Source organism: Nansenia antarctica (genome assembly GCF_963989245.1).
Source record: "Nansenia antarctica genome assembly, chromosome: 8".
NCBI classification, from domain to species: Eukaryota; Metazoa; Chordata; class Actinopteri; order Argentiniformes; family Microstomatidae; genus Nansenia; species Nansenia antarctica.
Window position 1 is genome coordinate 18,888,385 of NC_137678.1, and position 22,837 is coordinate 18,911,221.

General features: G+C 47.1%; 2 protein-coding genes across 2 annotated transcripts in view; both read left to right on the forward strand.

The window, feature by feature from the left end:
• LOC308163407 (leukotriene A-4 hydrolase-like) overlaps positions 1 to 1,294 on the forward strand; it is a gene marked incomplete at its 5' end in the record, with an annotated part of 11,338 nt that extends 10,044 nt beyond the window's left edge. Inside the window, 3 exons of the mRNA XM_080537593.1 lie at positions 242 to 324; positions 651 to 755; positions 1,124 to 1,294. Coding sequence (XP_080393719.1) covers positions 242 to 324; positions 651 to 755; positions 1,124 to 1,244 — 309 coding nt within the window. The 3' untranslated portion in view covers positions 1,245 to 1,294. The remainder of the gene's footprint in view (positions 1 to 241; positions 325 to 650; positions 756 to 1,123) is intronic.
• Positions 1,295 to 13,922: 12,628 nt separating this feature from the next.
• Positions 13,923 to 22,837, forward strand: part of LOC308163983 (lysine-specific demethylase 4A-like) — a gene marked incomplete at both ends in the record, with an annotated part of 63,590 nt that continues 54,675 nt past the window's right edge. The window contains one exon of the mRNA XM_080538151.1: positions 13,923 to 14,018. Coding sequence (XP_080394277.1) covers positions 13,923 to 14,018 — 96 coding nt within the window. The remainder of the gene's footprint in view (positions 14,019 to 22,837) is intronic.

Below are 22,837 nucleotides of genomic sequence, written 5' to 3' on the forward strand. Positions count from 1 at the left end.
AATGTTGTGCGGTCGTTTGATTGTTGAAAGTTGTTGTCTTCAAAATATTTATTTTTTGTCTCTCTCCTAGCCTTCCTAGCCTCCTGGCATTGCTTGGGAAACGAGAGAAAGACGCAATCTTAGCAACACGAACTTAGCAACGACAACATTCAGTAGCGCTAATTTCTAACCACGTGGTATTTGGTCAGTAATGTATCCCCACCTGGGCGCCATCTTCCCTGTGTGACTCCTCCCCCTACAGGAGCCCCTCCCCCTGACCCATGTGATTTGGATGCAGGAAGTGTACAACTTCAACGCCATCAACAACTCAGAGATACGCTTCAGGTGAGTGACGCCTGGACTCCTCCTTTTCTGGATTGATGATACGCTTCCTCGCCTCCTCTCCCCCGCTCCACATCCTTCTGAAACCCCATTGGAGGAGAAGATCTAGGCTCCTCCCCCTTACGTATTCTCCTAGGAGTCGTGTTACAAAAAATTTAGAAAAGGCTTCTGTGTGTCTCATTATCGGTTGGCCCCCCTCCTCTCCCTCCCTCCCTCCCCCATCCCCCTCCCTTCCCTCCCTCCCCCACTCCCCTCCCTCCCTCCCTCCCCCACTCCCCTCCCTCCCTCCCCCACTCCCCTGCCCCCCCCCCTCCCCTCCCTCCCCCCAGGTGGCTGCGGCTGTGTGTGAGGTCCAAGTGGGAGGATGCGGTTTCCATGGCGCTGAAGATGGTGACAGAAATGGGCAGGATGAAGTTCATACGGCCACTATTCAGGTAACCGCCGGCAACCGTATCTGGAAACGACGACCAGAGTGAAGATTCATTGCCATGTTATCTTGAGCTGAAACATTTATTTTGATTTTGTAATTTAACCTTTATTTATCCAGGTTAGTCTCGTTGACTCTTTAACTGTTTTTCAAGAGAGACCAAGACAGTCAAATACACACAGTTCACAAACGATGACACACATACGTCACAAAACAAATCACAGATGCAGACACACTTACATTACAAATAAGTTACAACCATAACACACTAAAAACTAATTAAACATAGTTAAAACATCAAACTACTCACTACATTTTGTTGTAAATACATATGTTTAACCCTTTTGATTCTGTCTTTGTCCTCCTGTGTGGCAGAGAGGTGTATAACTTTGAGAAGTATCGTGAGAAGGCGCTGAGGGCCTTCCTGGCCCACCGGGCCTCCATGCACCCTGTGACAGCCTACTTGGTGGCCAGAGACCTGAAGGTGGCGGATTAAGAACACCAGCTTCTAACCAGAACCAGAACTGTCTGGGTCCACACCACTGAGGCGCCAGTTATTACAAATATATTCCATCTTCCTGTACTATAATTATTGTTTATTTATATATTTAATTTATATTATTAATATATCGTTAAGTATATAATAATATATAATTAAGTAGTTATTATTAATATAATTATTTAGAATATATAGATTTTTTTTACTGTTACATATTTAGTATTTTTCCTGTTTTACATGCTATGTTATAATTCATTCTAATTGGTAGAGTTCTTTAGATTTCCTTTTTAATTCCACCTTTACCTGCTCCAAGCCCATCCCACCTTTCTTGATATTACCACCCTCTCTTGGTTTCCTTGTGCTGTCTCACACAATTCTAAAAATTCTAAATTCTCAGAGCCTGCACAGATTCCAAGCCAAAAATGAATCTTTTTGATTAATTATAATGTTATGTAATAATAATAATAATAATAATAATAATAATAACTTTTTATTTGTATAGCGCTTTTCCTGCAAACGTTGCAGCTCAAAGTGCTCCAATCATTATATGGGCTAATCATAATTTAATTATTTAGTAATTTATATTAAAAAGATTTGACTTGAACATATTTGCTGAGGTTGCATCCCTAATGTAAACTGGCAGTGCATTCCACAATTTTGGTGCATAAAATGAGAATGCAGCCTCACCAAATCTCTTCTTTTGTACGTGTGGCATACAGAAATTTTAGATACCTAGTCGTAACACAGTAATAACTGTTTGACAACGCCACCCTCACACTGTAGGGGTGAGGGACCCTCAAGTTCGTTAAGGCTAAGTTCCCCACTAGGACGGGTCCGGAATTAACTGAACCAGAGGCTGGTGTACCCAAAATACAATTCGTTTATTACAAGATTATAACAATAAACCAAGGCACAATAATCACTCTCAAATGGTGAAGGCCTATAAAAACAGGGCTACTAAAAAGGGGAAGGGGGGGGGGGGGACCTGTGGGTGGACTCTATCCTTAAAGGCAGACAGACGTGAACCGTTGCTTAAAAGGTGCATGCAAACACAGCAAATAGTGTAGGCTAGGAATTCTTAGTGGGCAATACACGGCACACAGTGAGTTCAAAAGACAACCATAAATTGAGGGCTCTAAGTATCACGGCACACAAGCAACCTTTAGTATAAAAGCACAGCAAACTGGGAAAAGTAGATAAGGGAACACGTCCGCTCTACACTCCAACAGGTCAGGGATAGTTCAATATCAAACTGCTCTAAAACCACTGCAAGACTAAAAACATAATGGCACAAGGGTAAGAAAAAAACAATGGATAGGACAAGGTAGCGTGGACCTCCTTGATACTCTGAGGCTTCTATGCCTGAAGCATCAATAAAAGTTTGCCTGAGTGACCATGTGGCTTCCAAACAAATGGGTGCAGAGAATCCTTCCTCACCAACCACGACTAGGTCGCAATAATCTGGAAACAATGCTTGAAGCAGTGACCATGTGGCTTCCAAACAACAGGTGCAGAGGATGAGTCTGAGGTACCCACCCCCCTATATCTCCTTCCAGTCACCACTGGTGCTGGGTCCTAGTGCTATACCGGTCACACACGTAATGATGGTCATTGTGTAATGTTGAGCATACAGTGTCTGTACTGATGTTTATAATGACCACTGATGATAATGATCACTGCAGCCTTTTCCCTGAATGTAATTAAACACCTTGCTTGATGATGCTCTGCAGAGGAGGACAATAACACCTGTGTCTTTTGTCTTGTTTCTAGCGCTTTGGAATAAGGCGCTATATAAATCAGTGCATTTACCATTATGATAAGGTGACTGTACTGATTAGTCTCAGCATGTGCCCTGGGACTGTAATCCTGTGAGCTCCTATCAAAGTAAAAAGAGAATCAGAGAGATGAGTCTATCACCACTCACTGTTCCTCTGTCCCGAATACCAATTTCCTATGTATAGTATATTGATCTAATGGGCAAAGATCGGTTATAACTGGTTAAGCCCTAATGCTAGCTAATTTAGCTGACTAGCCAAGAGTTGTCACGGCAACGGGTGAACGAACTAAGGAATCACGTGCTTTGAGAGGAGCAGCGCACGGAAACGTCAGAGCGGAAACGTTTCACCGGCCAATCAGGTAGCGCTGCTCTTAATGAGCCTTCCCCAGCCGTCATAGGGCGTGTTCGTAAACCTGCTCTGGAAATCTGATATCAACACTCATGGAATGCCTCTTGTCCAATCAAATTACTTGGTTGCTCTATGACGTTGAACCCAGTGTGTTTGCTCTCAGAGCAAATGTACGAACGCACCCATTATGGCAAGCCGTTTTAACATTTATTAGCTACAATGGATATTCATTACTGATATCTGCAACATCATTTTGCCTAGTCAAAACTCAAATTCAAGATATCTTTAATTATATTTTGACTAATCGAAACTCACATTTGAGATATCTGTAATTATATTTTGACTAGTAAGATTCAAATGTATTTTGCCATTCAAGTGTCAGACGTTTCAGATATGTCTGTTGTCGTCAGAAAACGCGGGAGCAGCTTCCTCAAGTGTGTCTGGAGTCAACACATCTGCAATGCGCTGTAGATTTCGAATACAAGCATCTAGTGAACGAATCTCACGTTCACCACAAATCCCTTGATGTTATTCTCTCCATTTCATGGCATTTTGGCGCTATCCTCCACCACAGCAACCGCCATTGCTTCTGCCAACACTCATCAAATGCTTTGCTGCTCCCGCCAATATGTCCCTAATGCTAGTGTGAAATGTATCCATGTCTTTCAAGACTCAATTAAATGTCCATTTGTTGCAGCATTTATGCTGGTGTGTGTTATGACACGGGGGCGAGGGGGCTCAAGGACACGACAATGGAGGCAGAATACGGTGAAGCCCCGTAGGGTATTTATTTACAGTGAAGGGGGGGTGGAAAAACAGGGAAGATTAGTCCGGGGGTTTCAGCCTGGCGGGCTGGGGTAGTGGCTGGCGTGAGCAGTAGAGGAACAGAGAAACAGGGTAAGTCTCTACAGTAGGCTAATACGATAATCACAAATATAGTCTTGAGGGCTAAGTACACGACTGGTAACCAATAATACTTGCCAGGCCATTCTTAGGGAAGAACTGACGATGAGTGAGTAGAAGTCCAGGGTAGATGTAGACAGAGGGTTGATTGGGAGTGGAGACAGGTGTGCAGGTTTGGCTGAAGACCTAATTAGTGGGGACAAGCCTCAGCTGCGGCGGCGAGCACGCTGTGCTCGAGCTGTGGGGGCGGGTGCTCGAGCTGTGGGGGCGGGGGAGGGCGTGTGTGAAGGCCCAGCCGTAACAGGACCCCCCTCCGAGGGGGAGCCTCCTGGCGACCGGCCCGGAGCATCCGGGTGGGCCCGATAGAAGTCCCTGAGGAGGACTGGGGACATGATCTGGGACCGGGGAATCCAGCTCCGTTCCTCTGGGCCATATCCTTCCCAGTCCACCAGGTACTGGAAACCCCGGCCACAGCGACGAACCCTAAGGAGTTTCCTTACCGCCCACTGGGGGTGGCCATCCACCAACTGAGGAGGGGGCGGTGCAGGGGCTGGCGGCATCAGGTCGCTGGCGACATGGGGCTTTACCCGGGAGACGTGGAACACCGGGTGGATCCGACGGAGGGAGTGAGGGAGGACCAGCCGGATGGCAGCGGGGTTAATGACCCGGTCGATGGCGTAGGGGCCGATGTATCTCGACGCCAACTTCCGGGAGGGGACATTGAGGGGGAGATCCGCCGTGGAGAGCCAGACCCTCTGGCCCACCTGGTACACAGGAGCTAGAGTGCGACGACGGTTGGCGCTTCAGGTGGTTCGGGCGGTGGCCCGAAGCAAGGCAGAGCGTACGGAGGTCCAGACCCGACGACAGCGAAGGAGGTGTGCCTGGACCGATGGTACCGACGCTTCGCTCTCCTGGGTAGAAAGCAGGGGTGGCTGGTTCCCCAAGGAGCACTCGAAGGGGGACCGGCCGGTGGCTTCACTTACCATGGCGTTTAGAGAGTACTCCACCCAGGGTAGGTCCTTGCTCCAGGAGGATGGATGGAGGGAGGACATGCAGCGGAGTGCCGACTCCAGGCTCTGGTTGGCTCTCTCCGCCTGCCCATTGGTCTGGGGATGGTAGCCGGAGGAGAGGCTGGTCGTGGCCCCAATCCCCGAACAGAAGGCCTGCCACACCTTGGACGTGAACTGGGGGCCACGGTCGGAAACCACATCCTGGGGAAGCCCGTAAAGGCGGAAGACGTGGGTGGTGAGTAGCTCCGCCGTCTCCGCCGAGGTCGGTAGCTTTGCCAGAGCTACCAACCGCACAGACTTGGAGAAGCGGTCCACAATGTTAAGGATGACCGTGTTGCCTAGAGACGGGGGAAGGCCGGTCACGAAGTCCATGGCGAGGTGGGACCACGGTCGACCGGGCACGGGTAGAGGCTGCAGCAGTCCTGAAGGCGGCGGGTGGGATGCCTTGCTGCGAGCGCAGGTAGGGCAGGCCGAGACAAACTCCCTGACGTTCGCGGCCATGGTGGACCACCAGAACCGCCGGCGCAGGAAGGACAGTGTGCGTAGGGCCCCAGGGTGGCAGGCGAAGCGGCTGGCGTGGCCCCACTGCATCACCTTGGTCCTGACGGCGTCCGGGACGAAGAGACGGCCGGGGGTCCCCGGTCGGGGATCTGGCTGGGTGCGCTGTGCAGCTCTGACCACCGCCTCGATCTCCAGGGTGACCACCCCAACGACCCGGGAGGATGGAACGATGGTGTCAGGAGGGGTGGGTTCCTCCTCTGCGGCATGGAGTCGAGAAAGGGAGTCCGCCTTGGCGTTCAGGGAGCCCGGACGGAACGTGAGGAGGAAGTTGAACCGCCCGAGGAACAGGGCCCAGCGTGCCTGACGGGAGTTCAACCGCCTGGCCGACTTGATGTAGGTCAGGTTCTTATGGTCCGAGCTGTGGGGGCGGGGGAGGGCGTGTGTGAAGGCCCAGCCGTAACAGGTGTGTATGCTATTACCTTGCATAATACACTCATATTTATTAACTAGTCCGGGGGTTTCAACCTGGCGGGCTGGCGGTAGTGGTTGGCGTGGGCTGTGGAGGAACGGAAAAACAAGGTAAGTCTCCACGGTAGGCCAGTACATAGAAAATAGAGAAGTCACAAAAATAGGTACGAGAGCCAAGTTTCACGACTAGTAACATAGGATACTTGCCAGGTCATTCTTAGGGAAGAACTGACGATGAGTGAAGGGAAGTCCAGAGTAGATGTAGACAGAGGGTTGATTGGGAGTGGAGACAGGTGTGCAGGTTTGGCTGAAGATCTAATTAGGGGGACAAGCCTCAGCTGCGGCGGAGAGCACGCTGTGCTCGAGCTGTGGGGGCGGGTGCTCGAGCTGTGGGGGCGGGGGAGGGCGTGTGTAAAGGCCCAGCCGTAACATCAGCAGCCTGTGAAAGACTGTTTAGTGTCGCAGGGCTGATCTTCAGGCCAAAAATGGGGCTTTTCCACTACGGTGCTGACCCGGTGCTGACCCGGGTCAGCCCGCTTCGGTCTGCTTCTTTTCCCCTTTTCCATTAGTCGTCCCAGGTCGGTTCGGTCCCAGGTCGGCTCGCTTCTTTAGCTCCACATCGACCCCAGGGTCTACAATTTCATATCCGGGTCTTTTTGCCAGGCTGCGTGTGACGTGTGACGCTGCACACCGTTGATTGGTCAATGGAAATCGTCATCCCATGTCCCATCCCATAATGAGGAGGTGGTACAAACACAATACTCCTTTGCTAACTTCACCATCTGTCTACGGTCATTTTGAGCCCTTAACCACCGCGCTGACACCCCGAGAAGTTATGCTTTTAACCGTAAACTCGATGAACCGGGAGTTCACCTGGCCGCTGCTGCTGTGCTGTCCAGCCATTTTCGCCGTTCACTCATGAGTCAAATGCCGGTTTTAACAGGGAATTCGCTCCGCGCTGTGTCCATGGTGATAGGAGTGGAGGATCGACTCCATTCAAAAACTTTTGGATTCCCCGGTTTTTCCTCTTTCCGGACACGTTTGAATTGTTATCCTAACCCCCGGTAAACCGAAGTTATTAACCCGCAAACGGCACCGTGTTTGTCTGTGAATAACACCGGCTGTGGAGGTGGTACAAACACAATACTCCTTTGCTAACTTCACCATCTGTCTACGGTCATTTTGAGCCCTTAACCACCGCGCTGACACCCCGAGAAGTTATGCTTTTAACCGTAAACTCGATGAACCGGGAGTTCACCCGGCCGCTGCTGCTGTGCTGTCCAGCCATTTTCGCCGTTCACTCATGAGTCAAATGCCGGTAGATTCGCGTCTTGTCAGCGTTTCCCGATGATGATACTACAGTTCATAAAGCAGACAAGTGAAGGCAGTGGTTTTAAGGGTTCAAAAAACATGACTTTATTATGTGTACATAGCTTCCTCTCTCTCTTTCTCTTTCTCTCCCAAAAAATCACTGTTGTTGCTGTGTACACCCGGAAGCTTTTTGCCAGGCTGCGTGTGACGCGTAACTCCGCCTACTATCGTCTACTCCTCCTACTAGTCCGGGTCGGTTTGTGTATAATGGAAAACCAGAACAGATCAAAAGTGACCCGAACCGATCCGAACCGATCCGAACTGCACTAACCCGGGCCGCTGATGGAAAAGCACCAAAAGAGTATGCATTGGCTCAAAGAACTTTGAGAACCTGCTGCTTTTGCGGCTGAACAAAGCTTATTGGTAACTCTGATGCTGATGTAGATTGTGTGTATGTGTGTGTTTTTTCAGGAAATATTGAATCACTACTTTGTTATGGTTTGTATGGTTTTGCCCTCACAGTTCCAATAAAGGCTATTGACTTTTGACTTTTGACGTTTGACTTTTTGCACCATTACAATACTTAGGCAACTAGTCATCATATCTTCCGTGTTCACATGTTAATGCTCAGTAGTACACATATATGGTTCTTTAATGTATTTGCATTGTACTAAAATGTGTTCATTTTCAATGGGCATAAATGCGTCTGAAACAAGTGCATCCCAAATTGTTCAACATTAACATTTTAATAATAACATAATAGTCATTATGGCCTTTAGAAAAATGTTTTTTGGGGGGAGGTGGGGCAGTGCACTATAGGCCCCTGTGGCGTGGCCTAAGCTTTTGTCCTTAATGGCATTTTTTTCCCCTTACATTACTTTTACTTTTATACTTTAAGTAGTTTTGAAACCAGTACTTTTCAGATTCACATTCAGATTCAGATTCAGATAACGTTTATTGCCATTATGCATACACATATAGGAATTTGCTTCGACATTACAGTAAGTGCGTTTATACTTTTTTCACCTGTCAAAAAACAGGACAACACAGACAACAGTGTATTGGATAGTGCAATATAAAGTGCACTTTTATACTTTTACTTGAGTAAAAAGCTTGAGTTGATACTTCAACTTCTACAGAAGTGTTTTTAAACCATAGTATCTATACTTCTACTTGAGTAATGAATGTGAAAACTTTTGACACCTCTGACCCACCCCCACCCCCACCCCCACCCCCACCGCCACCCCACCCCCACCCCCTCCCCCACCCCCTCCCCCACCCCCACCCCCACCCCCATCCAGCCACTCACACATCCAGATGAGGACATTCTGAAAGGAAGTCTTTGGGGTGAAAGCTCTTTTTTACACACCTGACTAAATGTGAGCATCTTGTCTGGAGAATCCCGAATGACACATGCGATCAATCCCAGGTATGTAGGCCTATAGTACACTTCATGTAACGGGTATACTTCTTCCGCGGGGCGCTGTTGGTTGGAGCCTGGAGGGGCAGCAGGTAAGTTCCCATGTTCTCAGACATGTTGAACCTCGGTCGTTGTAGAGTTCTAATACCAAGTAACACACAGGGCAGTAGTAATCCGAACCTGACTCAGTGGAGCTGTGGACCTGGAATGATGGAGTCCCAGACCTCTGGATATACTGTATGTCCATCTAGAACAAAGGGACAACACACGGTGTGCATTCCAGGTTAACAATGACCTTTTCATACGGGAGAAGGTGTTAAACGTCGGGGTGTTAAACGTCTTGAGTGGAGGAACATGCCCTCCAGTATAGCTTATTTCTATCATTTAAACTGGACTGCTGTTTGGTGAATTTACTAAAAACTCTTTCTACCACAGAAGCCTATAGCAATGATAACATAATCATGGAATTTGACAAATTAAACAAGGACAGAAGTGTAAACACTATTCATGTCTAAACTAATAAAGTAGGCTACAACTTGCACTTGCCACCAGCCTGTGCACATTTATCATAGACCTAGCAGCAAACAAAACAGATAATGAACATGTATCTGTAAAGAAATGGCTGATATATTGTATAAAATGTCTTCATATCTGAATTAGGAATTAACTTAAGATTATGTGATTAATGATGATCAAAACAAGGAACATACTCACATTCCAATTGTTTTCATGGGATCATTACATTTGGTTACTTTTCCCAAAGCAATCTTTTCTGAAGTTTATTAGGTCTAATGAAAATAATTCCAATCATTATCACCTATTTGATCACGTCCATTGTCCCAAAGCAAGGGAGGCCACCTGTGGTATTTACATATACTAAATATGTATTAGTGATTCACAGGACTATAACTTTGGAATGTGGTCAAGTATTGCCTAACCCTGGACAATCCACAGTCCAAACAAATGTTACAGGCTTTGACAAAATGTTAAAGTAGCCCTCACAAGCTTAGAATGGGAATTTAGTTTGATTTGAAAGAGTTCAAATTAATATGAAAACTTAAGCCATAAGGACCCATGGGGGATAAGGTAACAGCTATCTGTGATGAACACCGTCTCTGACCACGCCACAGACTGGTTTGCTGCGTAAAAGTGCATCCTCAATTTAGTTACAATGTTTTTCTATTACGGAAAATGAACACAGTAGTGACGGATGTTTTGTTTATATGTTAACTTGATTGAAAACCTCAAAAAAGCTTCAAGTGCACAAGGAGAGATGGACAAGATGTGTCTTTACAATCGAAAATGGTGAGAATCATAAGGATATGTAGGCACGGGGGAGTACACATTACAGTTGTGTGGGCTAGTGAGTGTGGGCTTTGGAGGACAACTCGGGGAATTGGTCCAGGACGTCCTTGAAGTGGCGTCGCACCATCTTCGCCGTTATTTGACACCGTCGACACGCCAAAAGTGTTTCTTGGCGTTTGGCATGTGTGGACTTACTGGAACCTGGAATAAAAAAGCGCGTGTTAATCTTTCTGTTGAACTCTCTCACTTTCTGTCCATTGTAGACCAGGTAATGTCATAAAACTAGAACGTATCGAAGCATGTGTATGGAATATGTCTTAAGGAAATACATACCTTGACAAAACAGTTGTTGGTTGATAAGCACACTCTGATGTTGTTCTCAAGGCCCTTTCTGTCTCCTGAGACAAACGCTAGCAACTTGTCCATCAACTGCAAAAGAAAAGTTCACATCAGTACTGGGAATTGCAGTTCCACATCAACATTGAAAAGTTAGTCGTATTACAATATATGCCATAATACATTAGTCTTGCCCCCATGGTGGACAGACGGGCAGGGGGGACAGTGAGGTTGATGGCGGAGGCTGAGGGACCGGGTGGGAATGTTGAGGTGGAGGAGGTCGGACAGGTAAGGGGGGGCGAGGTTGTGGATGGCTTTGAATGTGTGGAGGAGGATTTTGTAGTCAATGCGTAGTTTAATGGGAAGCCAATGGAGTTGTTGTAGAACGGGGGTGATGTGACTGGTGACAGGGGTTCTGGTGATTATACGGGCAGCAGCATTCTGGACCAGTTGGAGCTTATGGAGGAGTTTGTGTGGGAGACCAAAAAGAAGGGAGTTGCAGTAGTCTAAGCGGGAGGTGACTAGAGCGTGGACCAGGATAGCAGCGCTGTTGGGAGTGAGTGACGGGCTGCCATGTTTCACCAAAAGTTTGGAGTGAGAGTTTTTGGTGGTGGAGCGACCCAAAACTGTGCACGTTTTAGCGGCGGCCCCTCTCTCCCACACAATTATTTGTGCTAGTTTCCTGCCATTTTAAACCAGCACAAGAAATGAAAATAATTGGAACATTTGATAAAACAAGAGAAATTTAGATAATATATCTTAAGTCTTAATAAACAAATACAGTAGCCTACAGAGTCTAAAACAAAATTGGGCCTCATCAAGTGAACTCAACCCCTTGGTCAGCAGCAGAAAGACCCTTGGTCATCATCTTATATACAGTGCATTGCTCATAGATGGCTATCATGTTATACAGTACATACCAGGGTTTTTCCTGGGTCAGAATCAAGCCTTGGAGGTTGATGTTGTGCGCGCGCAGTGCGCCCAAATTTTCTTTGAGGGACCCCCAATTGTTGTATTTGTATTGTAAATTGTAATTATTAATAATAAAAATAATAATAATACGATGCGATTTGAAAGTACCAGTAGGCTACCAGATACGTATGCAGATATTTTGCTACCAGGGTTGCCAGATGGAATTGACAATTTTCAGCCCAACCAGTCTAAAAGCTGTCGAATCCACCCGTCCAGTGTGACTAAAAGTAGCTCAATCTGGCAACACGGCTTGCTTATGGAAGCATATAGCGGACTAAATTCAAATGTTAATGCAATTTGAGATTGCATTTGCATGTTCCACTTTTGCATGCATTCTTTCAGACAATATTCAAATTCAAATGCAATTCTAATGAGCGTATGTGTTTCCTAGAACATATAAATGCAATTGCTAATCACATTATTGCATTACAATTTGAATATTGACTCAAATAACCCAGGCAAAAGTGGCAAATGAATATGCTATTTTGGGATTGCATAGTCATTTTCACATTAGAATGAAAATTTGAATTTTGTCAGCTACAAAGCGGATGTGTTTACTAGAACATGTAAATGCAATTGCGTATCACATTATTGCATTACAATTTGAATATTGACTCAAATAACGCAGGCAAAAGTGGCAAATGAATATGCTATTTTGGGATTGCATAGTAATTTTCACATTAGAATGAACTTTTGAATTTTGTCAGCTACAAAGCAGCGCATGACTTTGAAAATTAAATGTCAAATGGCTTTGCATTATCATTTTAATATTGACAGCGAATGTGCACATCAGGTACACATCTCAAATTGCATTAACATTTGAATATAGTCCACTATATGCTTCCATACGGCGCGACTGTAATCCCGGTCGGACTGTCTCAGTGCCCAGTGCTGCCCACCCAACCACGTCGCGTCGGGTCTACTGTTAAGCGGGTTAACATGTCCTTTTCAAAGGTATTAAAATAGACGCAAGCCTCCAGAGGCTAAAAAACGAAGGGGGATTGGGGCTACCAAACTTCGAATGGTATTATTGGTCCTTTGTGCTGCGTCCTCTCTCCACATGGTTTGATCCGGCTGCTCGTGTTTCTTGGCGCCCCTTAGAGGAAAACATTGTCCATCCTCATAGGTTACAAGATGTAATATACTGTAACATTTCTATTAAACAGTCCAGTTAAACATTAACTATTAAACAGTTACCACTCCCCTTGTTTTACTCCCTGAAATAATAATAAAAAATTGATCACAAAAAAAAAATAGACGCAAGGAAACATAACGTCAGCCATGTGTTTCCTTGTTGGAAATTATGGATCGTGAATCGTGATTGCTTCTGCACTCTGCAGCAATCGGATTTTGATTGACAGGCAGCTGCATCTCTTCCCCCAACGGCGTTCCGGCACAGAAAGTCTTGCCGGAACGCAGCACCGGACCGTTCCGGCCCACTTTCACCTATGCCTGTAGCGTATATAGACAGCACCTCAGCACCCCCAGTCAAAATACCTTCCCGCGTGCCTGGCTGGGACCATGCCTTTAAAAGGACTTGGCATTAAACCAATCATAACTTCAGTAGCTGTTTTTATCAGGAGTTTGTCCAATCACAATCGGCAAGTGGGTAGGTTAAGAGCATACTAGCTAATCCCAATTTTGACAGCTAGCCACTTAGCTACCTGTCAGGAAGCTGCTACTCTCTTTAAAAAGTCAGTCTTTAGCTAGCTAGCCTGCTAACTTCAACAGCTTGGCCACAGATACGTAACTGCTAGAACTCGTCCTCATTAGGAGACAAGTTGTACAACGGATCAGTCCAGTTAGCTACTTATTTAACTCGTCTAATTGTTGATAATGATAGCTGAATAAACCAGCTAACGTTTTAGCCCAAGATTGATGTTATTTGGCAAGCTTAGCACTGCGATGTGTCCTATAACTTCACACTAGTAGTGTTTTTTAATTATGTATAATCTTTATAGTATAGTTTGAGGGTGCTTTTAGGTGCCAAACAAGATAGATAGACATAAATAGATAATGTTTAGCATGAAACCGTTAACCAACCAGTGTTTGTAGGATGAGGTTTGTGTTCAACAGTAGGGGGTGACAGGTGGTAGAATCTGTACATGTTCAACTCTTCTGTGCTATGATCTCACAGTCATGTCATACATGGGGAATTGTACTCTACTCTAGCACATTCCCACAATATTTGTGAAATTAATACACCACTGTATCTGTTAAAAACCATGATATTGTTCAGCATCTGCAGATCTAGACCTAGGATCAACGGGACTTATCCAGGATGGCAACAGAGACAGCATCCCAGATTCCTGGCTCCACGATCATGACCTTTCACCCCTCTAAGGAAGAGTTTAAGGACTTCAGCCGCTACATCGGTTACATGGAATCACAGGGAGCACATAAAGTTGGATTGGCAAAGGTGGGTGATCTTTAATCCGTTACATTTATACATTACGCATTTTATATAACTATTATTATTATTAGGGCTGTCAATGTTAAGGCGTTAACGATCACGGTTAATTTGAAAATGAAACAATTGGCACGAATTAATCTTATTAGCATACATTCATATTACCATGAATCAGAACTTCTACTGACATGCGTGTCAAACGCATGTAGAGGGGTTTCAAGAGACAAACCTGTGTGTAGGCTGCTGAAGTAGAATGATTAGACAGTGGTTGGTTACATTCCTGACCACTTGTCATGTTAACATGTGTATAAACGCTAATCACCACCACTTTACAAGTGTTCTGTCCGTTGTCACAGATGAACGAACACCCTGTTTGTGATCAAATCGACACCCCTTTTTTTCCCCTTATACAGTATGGTGAATGAAGGCTTCATTATGTGGACCAATAATATATTTTTCCCTATATTACAGAGACTGGGACAGCGACACTAGCTTCAATAACAATAATTGATGAATTGAGTAGAGAGCTAGCTAGCCAGTCCTGAGCAAGGTCCAAAAGACAGACAGAGTTCTGATACACAGCCAGCCAGCTTTCATCCCTGCTACGGTGGTTAGATCCAGAACAGATCTGCCCCAGACAAGGTCCCGTGTTACAAACCAGTGTGAATAGGGAGTAGAACAACAACAGCTTAAACAAGCAATTCAACCTGCTACTGTCGGTGTATAATAATGTTTATTGAAAGTAACAATCAGCACTTTGAAAAAGTTCAATTAACAAAGGTTAAGGCACAGATCGGTTTGAAGAAAGAAACTGTCATAAGCAAGACAAAGCAATTCAACCTGCTACTGTCGGTGTATAATAATGTTTATTGAAAGTAACAATCAGCACTTTGAAAAAGTTCAATTAACAAAGGTTAAGGCACAGATCGGTTTGAAGAAAGAAACTGTCATAAGCAAGACAAATGGTCAAACTCGAGCGCTTGGAGATGACTCTGTTTTTCTCTGCTTGTTGAACTGTAGTGAAAGTTGGAACAGCGCCACAAAACTAACCAGTGGACGAAGATATAATACATCATAGTATTTTCATTAGTGTATCTGTGCAGTCTGAGGTTTGGCAGTTAAGTGACTGCATAGCTTGAGACTCTTTGTACTTTGACAAATTAAGAGATTCTAATCTTATTCTGAAATAATAATGAAGTAAGGATTTAAGTAAATAATAGTATTTTAAACTAATACTAGTATTTTACACATGATTCATCTGAATATTATTGTGATTAACTTGAGTACCGTAGGCCTAAATATTGTAATCGATTGACGGCACTAATTATTATACATGATTGTGTAGTGACCGCTCGCTAGCAAGCAGAGTATTCGTAATTCACGGCGTTCCAGCCTTGTATAAAGCACTGTTGATATGTTTGTGTTTACTCAATCACCCAGGATGCTTAGCGGGTGATATGACGGGATATAAGTGGGACAGAGAGGAATGAAAGTTTGTTGTTGTCAGTACGCATGCAGAGAGTGAGAATAAAGCACATGATTGTTTTTCTACCGGCAAACCGACTACATCGTCCTGTTATTGCCGTCACTCCTACTGTGGTGACCCTGATATTCTCTCGAACGTTTTCGGAGATCATTGAACATGACAACAAACGCAGTTTCACTCAAGCTGCCCGTTTTTTGGGAACAAAATGCCATTGCATGGTTTGCACAAGCTGAAGCTCAATTCGCCCTCAGGGATATTACCGTGGATAATACCAAATACTACTACATGGTAGCAGCTCTAACCAATTCAACGGCAGCGAGAGTGGTGAGTCTTATTGAAAACCCACCGGCACAGCACAAATATGTTACCTTGAAGGCGCACCTCATCGATACTTTTTGTCTGTCTGAATCTGAACGTGCACGCCAGCTCCTCTCTCTCCCTGGGCTCGGTGACACAAAACCCTCTGAACTGATGGACCACATGCTAGCTCTGCTGGGCGACCATCAGCCGTGTTTTCTTTTTAAAGAGCTTTTTCTGCAACAGTTACCAGACCAGGTTCGTTTTTCAATGGCTAATTCCATCAAAACAGACTTTCGTCAGCTAGCCAAGGAAGCGGATATATTTTTCTCAGCTGGGAAGAAGTGTTTTACAGCCACCATGGATGAGTTTGGGTTCCAACCACTGTCCATCTCCGCTACTGCTGTGGCCCGACGGGTGAGGCCGTCGGGGTTGTGCTTTTACCATATGAAATTCGGGGACAAAGCTAAGAAGTGCCTGCCACCATGCAACTTCAGTGTGTCGGGAAACGCACAGGCCGCCACTCATTAGCAGCTGTGGGTGCCGGCCATTCTGCAGGCTTGCTGTACGTCACTGACTCCCTCTCCGGCCGCCGTTTTCTGTGTGACACAGGTGCCCAGGTGAGCGTGCTGCCTGTATCGGCAATAGACATTAAAACAGCGAAACGAGGACCCTCCCTTGAGGCTGCCAATGGCAGTGCTATCGCTACCTTCGGCAAGCGCACTGTGGGTTTGTGTTTTGCTGACCAGCGTTTTACCTGGAGTTTTGTGTTGGCCAAAGTGTCTACTCCCCTCTTAGGCGCTGACTTTCTCTGCGCTAACAGCCTCCTGGTGGGCGTGGGGAACCGCCGACTCGTCAACGCTGAGACATTCGGCTCCTTGTCATGTGAGCGCAGTGACGCAGCCACAATGAAGCTGTCCAGTGCTGTCTCGCCGGCTGACGATTTCTCTCCTCTTCTATTGGAGTTCTCAGACATCACAACACCTACCTTCTCGGCTGCTACCACCAAACACGGCGTCATGCATTACATCTCCACGGAAGGCCCACCAGTGCATGCCAGGGCCCGTCGCCTCGACCCACACAAGCTCACCATCGCGAAAGAGGAGTTTGCAGCCATGGAGGCACTTGGCATCATTCGCCGTTCTGACAGTCCTTGGGCCTCGCCTCTCCATCTCGTTCCCAAGTCCAACGGAGGCTGGCGTCCGTGCGGCGACTACTGGCGTCTAAATGATGTCACCACACCTGACCGTTACCCCGTTCCACACATTCAAGACTTTTCGGCCCATCTAGCGGGCGCGTCTATTTTTTCTAAAGTGGATTTGGTACGGGGATACCACCAGGTGCCAGTTAGCCCTCAGGACGTCCCCAAGACAGCGGTTATAACACCATTCGGACTTTTTGAGTTTTTGAGGATGCCGTTTGGCCTCAAGAATGCTGCCCAGACCTTTCAGAGGTTGATGGACGCCATGCTGGGCAACCTCCCTTTTGTGTTTGTCTACCTAGACGATATCCTGGTAGCTAGCACGTCCAAGGCAGAGCACCTATCCCACCTCCGTCTCCTCTTCAGTCGCCTCCGGGAACATGGATTAATCATCAACCCAGCAAAGTGCCAGTTTGGACTGCCTGCCATGGATTTCCTCGGCCACCACATCACTACTGCTGGGGCGGTCCCGCTGCCATCAAAGGTGGACGCTGTGCTGCAGCTCCCACGCCCTACCAGCATTAGAGCTTTACAGGAGTTCCTGGGGATGGTGAATTTCTACCATCGATTCATCCCCCAGGCTGCCCACCTAATGCGACCCCTGTATGGGGCTCTCAAGGACAAGACCCCTAAGCACATCATCGCATGGTCCGACGAAATGTCAAAGGCATTCTCAGACACCAAGGAAGCCCTCGCGAGCGCGACCATGCTGACTCACCCTGTGCCTGAAGCTTCCGTGGCCTTGACAACTGATGCCTCAGATTATGCCGTTGGAGGCGTTTACGAACAGCTGGTCAAGGGGGTTTGGCAACCCCTGGCATTTTTCAGCCGACAACTCCGCTCCAGTGAGCAAAAATACAGCACCTTTGACCGAGAGCTCCTCGCCCTGTACTTGGCAGTCAGGCACTTCCGTTTCCTGCTGGAGGCTCGTCCATTCACAGTTTTTGTGGACCACAAACCCTTGATTTTTGCCATGGCTAAGGTGTCGGAGCCGTGGTCTGCCAGGCAGCAGCGTCATCTGGCTTATATCTCCGAGTTCACTACAGACATTCGGCATGTGGCGGGGAAGGACAACCCCGTAGCTGACTGCCTCTCTCGTGCCACTATCGGGGCTGTCCACCTCGGCATCGACTACGCCCATATGGCTGCGGATCAGGTTTCGGACCCAGACATCCAGGCATGCAGGACTAAAGTTTCTGGCCTCCAGTTGGCGGACATCCCCTTCAGTGACGACGGCACAACGCTGCTTTGTGACGTGTCCATGGAGCAGCCGCGCCCCGTGGTTCCACATGCATGGAGACGGCAAGTTTTCGAGTCCATACATGGCCTCTCACACCCAGGCAGGAAACCTTCGCAGCGCCTGATTGCGGCGAAATTCGTCTGGCCCAGGATGAAGGTTGACATTGGTGGGTGGGTCAGGACCTGCGTGCCATGCCAACGTGCGAAGGTCCATCGTCATGTTAAGGCCCCGCTGGAGCGGTTCACGGTCCCGGAAAGACGCTTCGACCACGTCAACATTGATCTGGTGGGTCCCCTTCCCGCCTCCAGGGGGTACACTCACCTTCTGACGATGGTGGACAGGACCACCCGTTGGCCAGAGGCCGTCCCACTGACGGAGACTACCACAGCTGAGGTGGCCCGCGCATTCATCGGCACCTGGGTCTCCCGGTTTGGGGTCCCCTCAGACCTTTCCTCTGATCGGGGGGCCCAGTTCACTTCTGGCTTATGGACTTCCATTACTCAGCAGCTGGGTGTCTCCCTCCACCGCACTACGGCTTACCACCCACAGGCCAATGGCCTGTGTGAACGTTTTCACCGGTCCATGAAGGCTGCCCTTAAAGCCGATCTCCGGGGCGACGGCTGGGTCGACAGGCTTCCTTGGGTGATGCTGGGACTCCGTACTGCACCTAAGGAGGACCTCCTTTCGTCCTCTGCTGAGCTGGTGTACGGCCAACCCCTCCGGGTTCCGGGGGATTTCCTCCCCTGTGCTACGGTCCCCTGGTCAGCACCAGAACAGCGAAGTGCGCTGCTGGACAAAGCCAAGTCCTTCCGGCCGATCCCTACCTCATGCCACGGCGTTCCTAAGGTACGTGTCCCGCCTGATCTGAAGGCAGCGGGGTATGTCTTTATCCGCCAAGACGCCCATCGAGCCCCTCTGCAACCGCCCTATGATGGTCCCTACCGGGTCGTGGAGACAGGCGACAAATCCTTTATTATCGACATGGGGGGTAGTAAGGAACGCATCTCGGTGGATCGCCTTAAGCCAGCTCATCTGGACTTGGACCGTCCCATCGAGGTGGCCCACCCGCCCCGCCGCGGTCGCCCCCCTGTTAAAACAGTCCCGACCCTAGCTCCTGCAGACCCCCTGCCCTGCCGTCCGAGGCCGGCCAAACGTCCGCCTGTTGTTTTTCCCCGGCCTCGGTCTCCTGTGCCTGCTCAAGGGCGCCAGAGTCGCTTTGGGCGAGTGATCAGAGTCCCTGACCGTTTTTTGGGGCCGGTTCTTGTGAATTCTGGGGGGACGTGTGTAGTGACCGCTCGCTAGCAAGCAGAGTATTCGTAATTCACGGCGTTCCAGCCTTGTATAAAGCACTGTTGATATGTTTGTGTTTACTCAATCACCCAGGATGCTTAGCGGGTGATATGACGGGATATAAGTGGGACAGAGAGGAATGAAAGTTTGTTGTTGTCAGTACGCATGCAGAGAGTGAGAATAAAGCACATGATTGTTTTTCTACCGGCAAACCGACTACATCGTCCTGTTATTGCCGTCACTCCTACAATATGATGTATATTTATATATAAAGATTTGAACTTCTTTGGGGAGCATATGCATTCATTGTTGAATTAGTAGAACAATATACAGTTAAAGATGTCACAGTGTACAGTCTGATGAGTTCTGTCCTGTGTCATGTTTGTATTGTGCAGGTTGTTCCACCGAAAGACTGGAAGCCCTGCCGTTCCTATGACGACATAGACGACCTGGTGATTCCTGCACCCATCCAGCAGGTGGTGACTGGTCTAGAGAGAGAGGAGGGTGGTCTCTTTGGTCTCTTTACCCAGTCCAACATTCAGAAGAAGCCCATGACTGTCCGGGAGTTCCGCAAGACCGCTAACAAGTGAGCAACACGCAACAAGCAATGACGAAACAAATGAGAAATGAGCAATCATTTACATTTAAATTTTTGGCATTTAGCAGACGCCTTATTCCAAAGCGACTTACAATCAATACATTTGAATACTAAGCATGTGAATCAGCAATCCACCATTCGTTGCAGGAAGAGTAATCTAGCTCGGGCCCGGGGCCACTGATAGGAGGAAAAACCTTCTCCCTATCGCCTTCTACTAAAACTTTATTTTATTTTTTTATTTTTTATTTTATTTTATTACTGGAGAAACTGAGAAACAGTACAAGGGGGGCAATAGATGTTCTTAGGGACACAGTAGAGGGGAAAGTGGGTGTCTTTAGGAGACGTAGTGGTGAGGGTCAGAAGATGTCTCAGGAGGAGCAGTTAAGATGTAACCTGAAGAGATGGGTCTTCAGTCTACGACGGAAGATGGGTAGTGACTCTGCCGTTCTGACGGCCGTGGGGAGCTCATTCCACCAGCGGGGAGCCAGTGTTGTGAAGAGACGTGATCGGGCAGCCCGACTGCTGTGTAGAGGAGGTGGGGCCAGTCGGCCAGCCGAGGTGGAGGAGCGGAGTGAGCGGGCAGGGGTTTGGGGGGTTACCATTTCCTTCAGGTAGGCAGGGGCTGTCCCTTTAGCTGCCTGGTATGCAAGCACCAGGGTCTTGAATCTGATGCAAGCTGCTATCGGGAGCCAGTGCAGGGTGCGAAGGAGAGGGGTGACATGCGAGTATTTGGGGAGGTTGAATACCAGCCGGGCAGCAGCATTCTGGATGAGCTGCAGAGGTCTAATGGCTGATCAATCAGCGATGAGAAAATCTCAAAACATTGGTCCTACTCAAAACACTCCCAATGTATCTAATAGGGATGTCCCGATCCGATACTGAGATCGGATATCGACCCGATATTGGTCCTGAATGCTGGATCGGAGATCGGACCAGAAAAAAAAAAGGCTCCGATCCGATCCTACTGTCATCCGCAGTCAAACTTATGTGTATAAGCGATGAGAGAATAAAAACAGTGAACAGAAACACGTGTCGCAGAAATCCTTCACGCAAGTCCTATATGCGCTTAAAATGCGCATAGCGCTTCACGCGAGTCCTATATGCGCTTAAAATGCGCATAGCGCTGCGCTGTGTGCTTCCGGTTTCATTACAAAGAGGTTAACCCTATGTGCCTGACGTCTAACAACATTCAAATTACTCTAACTTCATATTTTTTCGGATTTCAATGTATGACACATCATTTGAAAGCTTATGATCCGTAGTTCCAATCCACAACACGTCGCATTTGTTGCTTTAATAAAGGCTGGCAGTCTTTAATTTAACTGTTGTTGGTGTGGACTATATACTGGGGAGGTATTTGAATGAATGAATGAATGAATGGTCTTTATTGTCATTGCTACAGTACAGGTACCAAACAACGAAATTTAGGAGGGGTGGCTCCCCTGGTGTTAGGAAAAAAAAAAAAAAAAAAAAAAATATTCAGGGGTCAAAAAATGTATACAAATATCGGATCGGTATCGGTATCGCCGATACCCGAAGCCCAGGTATCGGTATCGGTATCGGTAGTGAAAAAGTGGGATCGGGACATCCCTAGTATCTAATCACCCATTACCGTTGTCGTTCTAGGTTTTGTAATCCCCGATATGTTAATTTTGAGGAGCTGGAGAGAAAGTATTGGAAGAACCTGACTTTTAACCCACCTCTCTATGGAGCAGATGTCGATGGGACACTGTATGATCCGGTAAGTGGGATTTATCTAACTAGGGTTAATCACTATTCATTTATTGTTATCACCTTTTCCTTTTATTCTCCCCCCATTGTTCCTCATTTGTCTCTATACCATACTGCTTTACATATGAATGACCTTGGCATTGACAACATTGCTTCTCATCTATCTCTCATAGGATGTGACCGAGTGGAACATCGGACATCTGAACACCATCCTAGACACAGTGGAGCGGGAAAGTGGGATCCAGATTAAAGGGGTGAACACACCGTACCTGTATTTTGGCATGTGGAAAAGCACCTTTGCCTGGCACACTGAGGACATGGATCTCTATAGCATCAACTACCTTCACTTTGGAGAGCCCAAGTCCTGGTAAAGTCACACCCATATTCACAGACTACAGAATGCTTAACTTACTAATGGGATTAGTGTCATTAGCTTGTTAGGTGCTTCTAACCAGAGGGTTGTTATGTCATCCTTTCCAGGTATGTTGTTCCCCCAGAACATGGGAAACGATTGGAGCGCCTTGCTAAGGGTATGTGCGAAGGCATTTGCACATTTTTGGCCATATGTCTACGTATGAAGGTTCTTTATGTCAAATGTTAACGTAAATATTCTTTATATCATGTTGTGCGCAATGCTTTTTCACACAGGGTTTTTCCCTGGAAGCTGCGAGGCGTTCCTGCGACACAAGATGACTTTAATTTCACCCTTGATCCTGAAAAAAAAAGGCATACCGTTTGAGAAGGTGACCTCTCTTTTAATGGCAAAGAAAAAACTTTTAAAAAATGCGATGCAGACTCTTAACCTTTACTTTATCTGTTTTGGATTGTAGTTCTTTTTAAAAAGGTTGTTTTCCCACCTAGATCAGCTAGTCTGAGTGTTTGTCTGTTTTGTGGTTAGGTCACCCAGGAAGCAGGACAGTTCGTCGTGACGTTTCCTTTCGGCTACCATGCTGGTTTCAACCACGGCTTCAACTGTGCAGAGGCC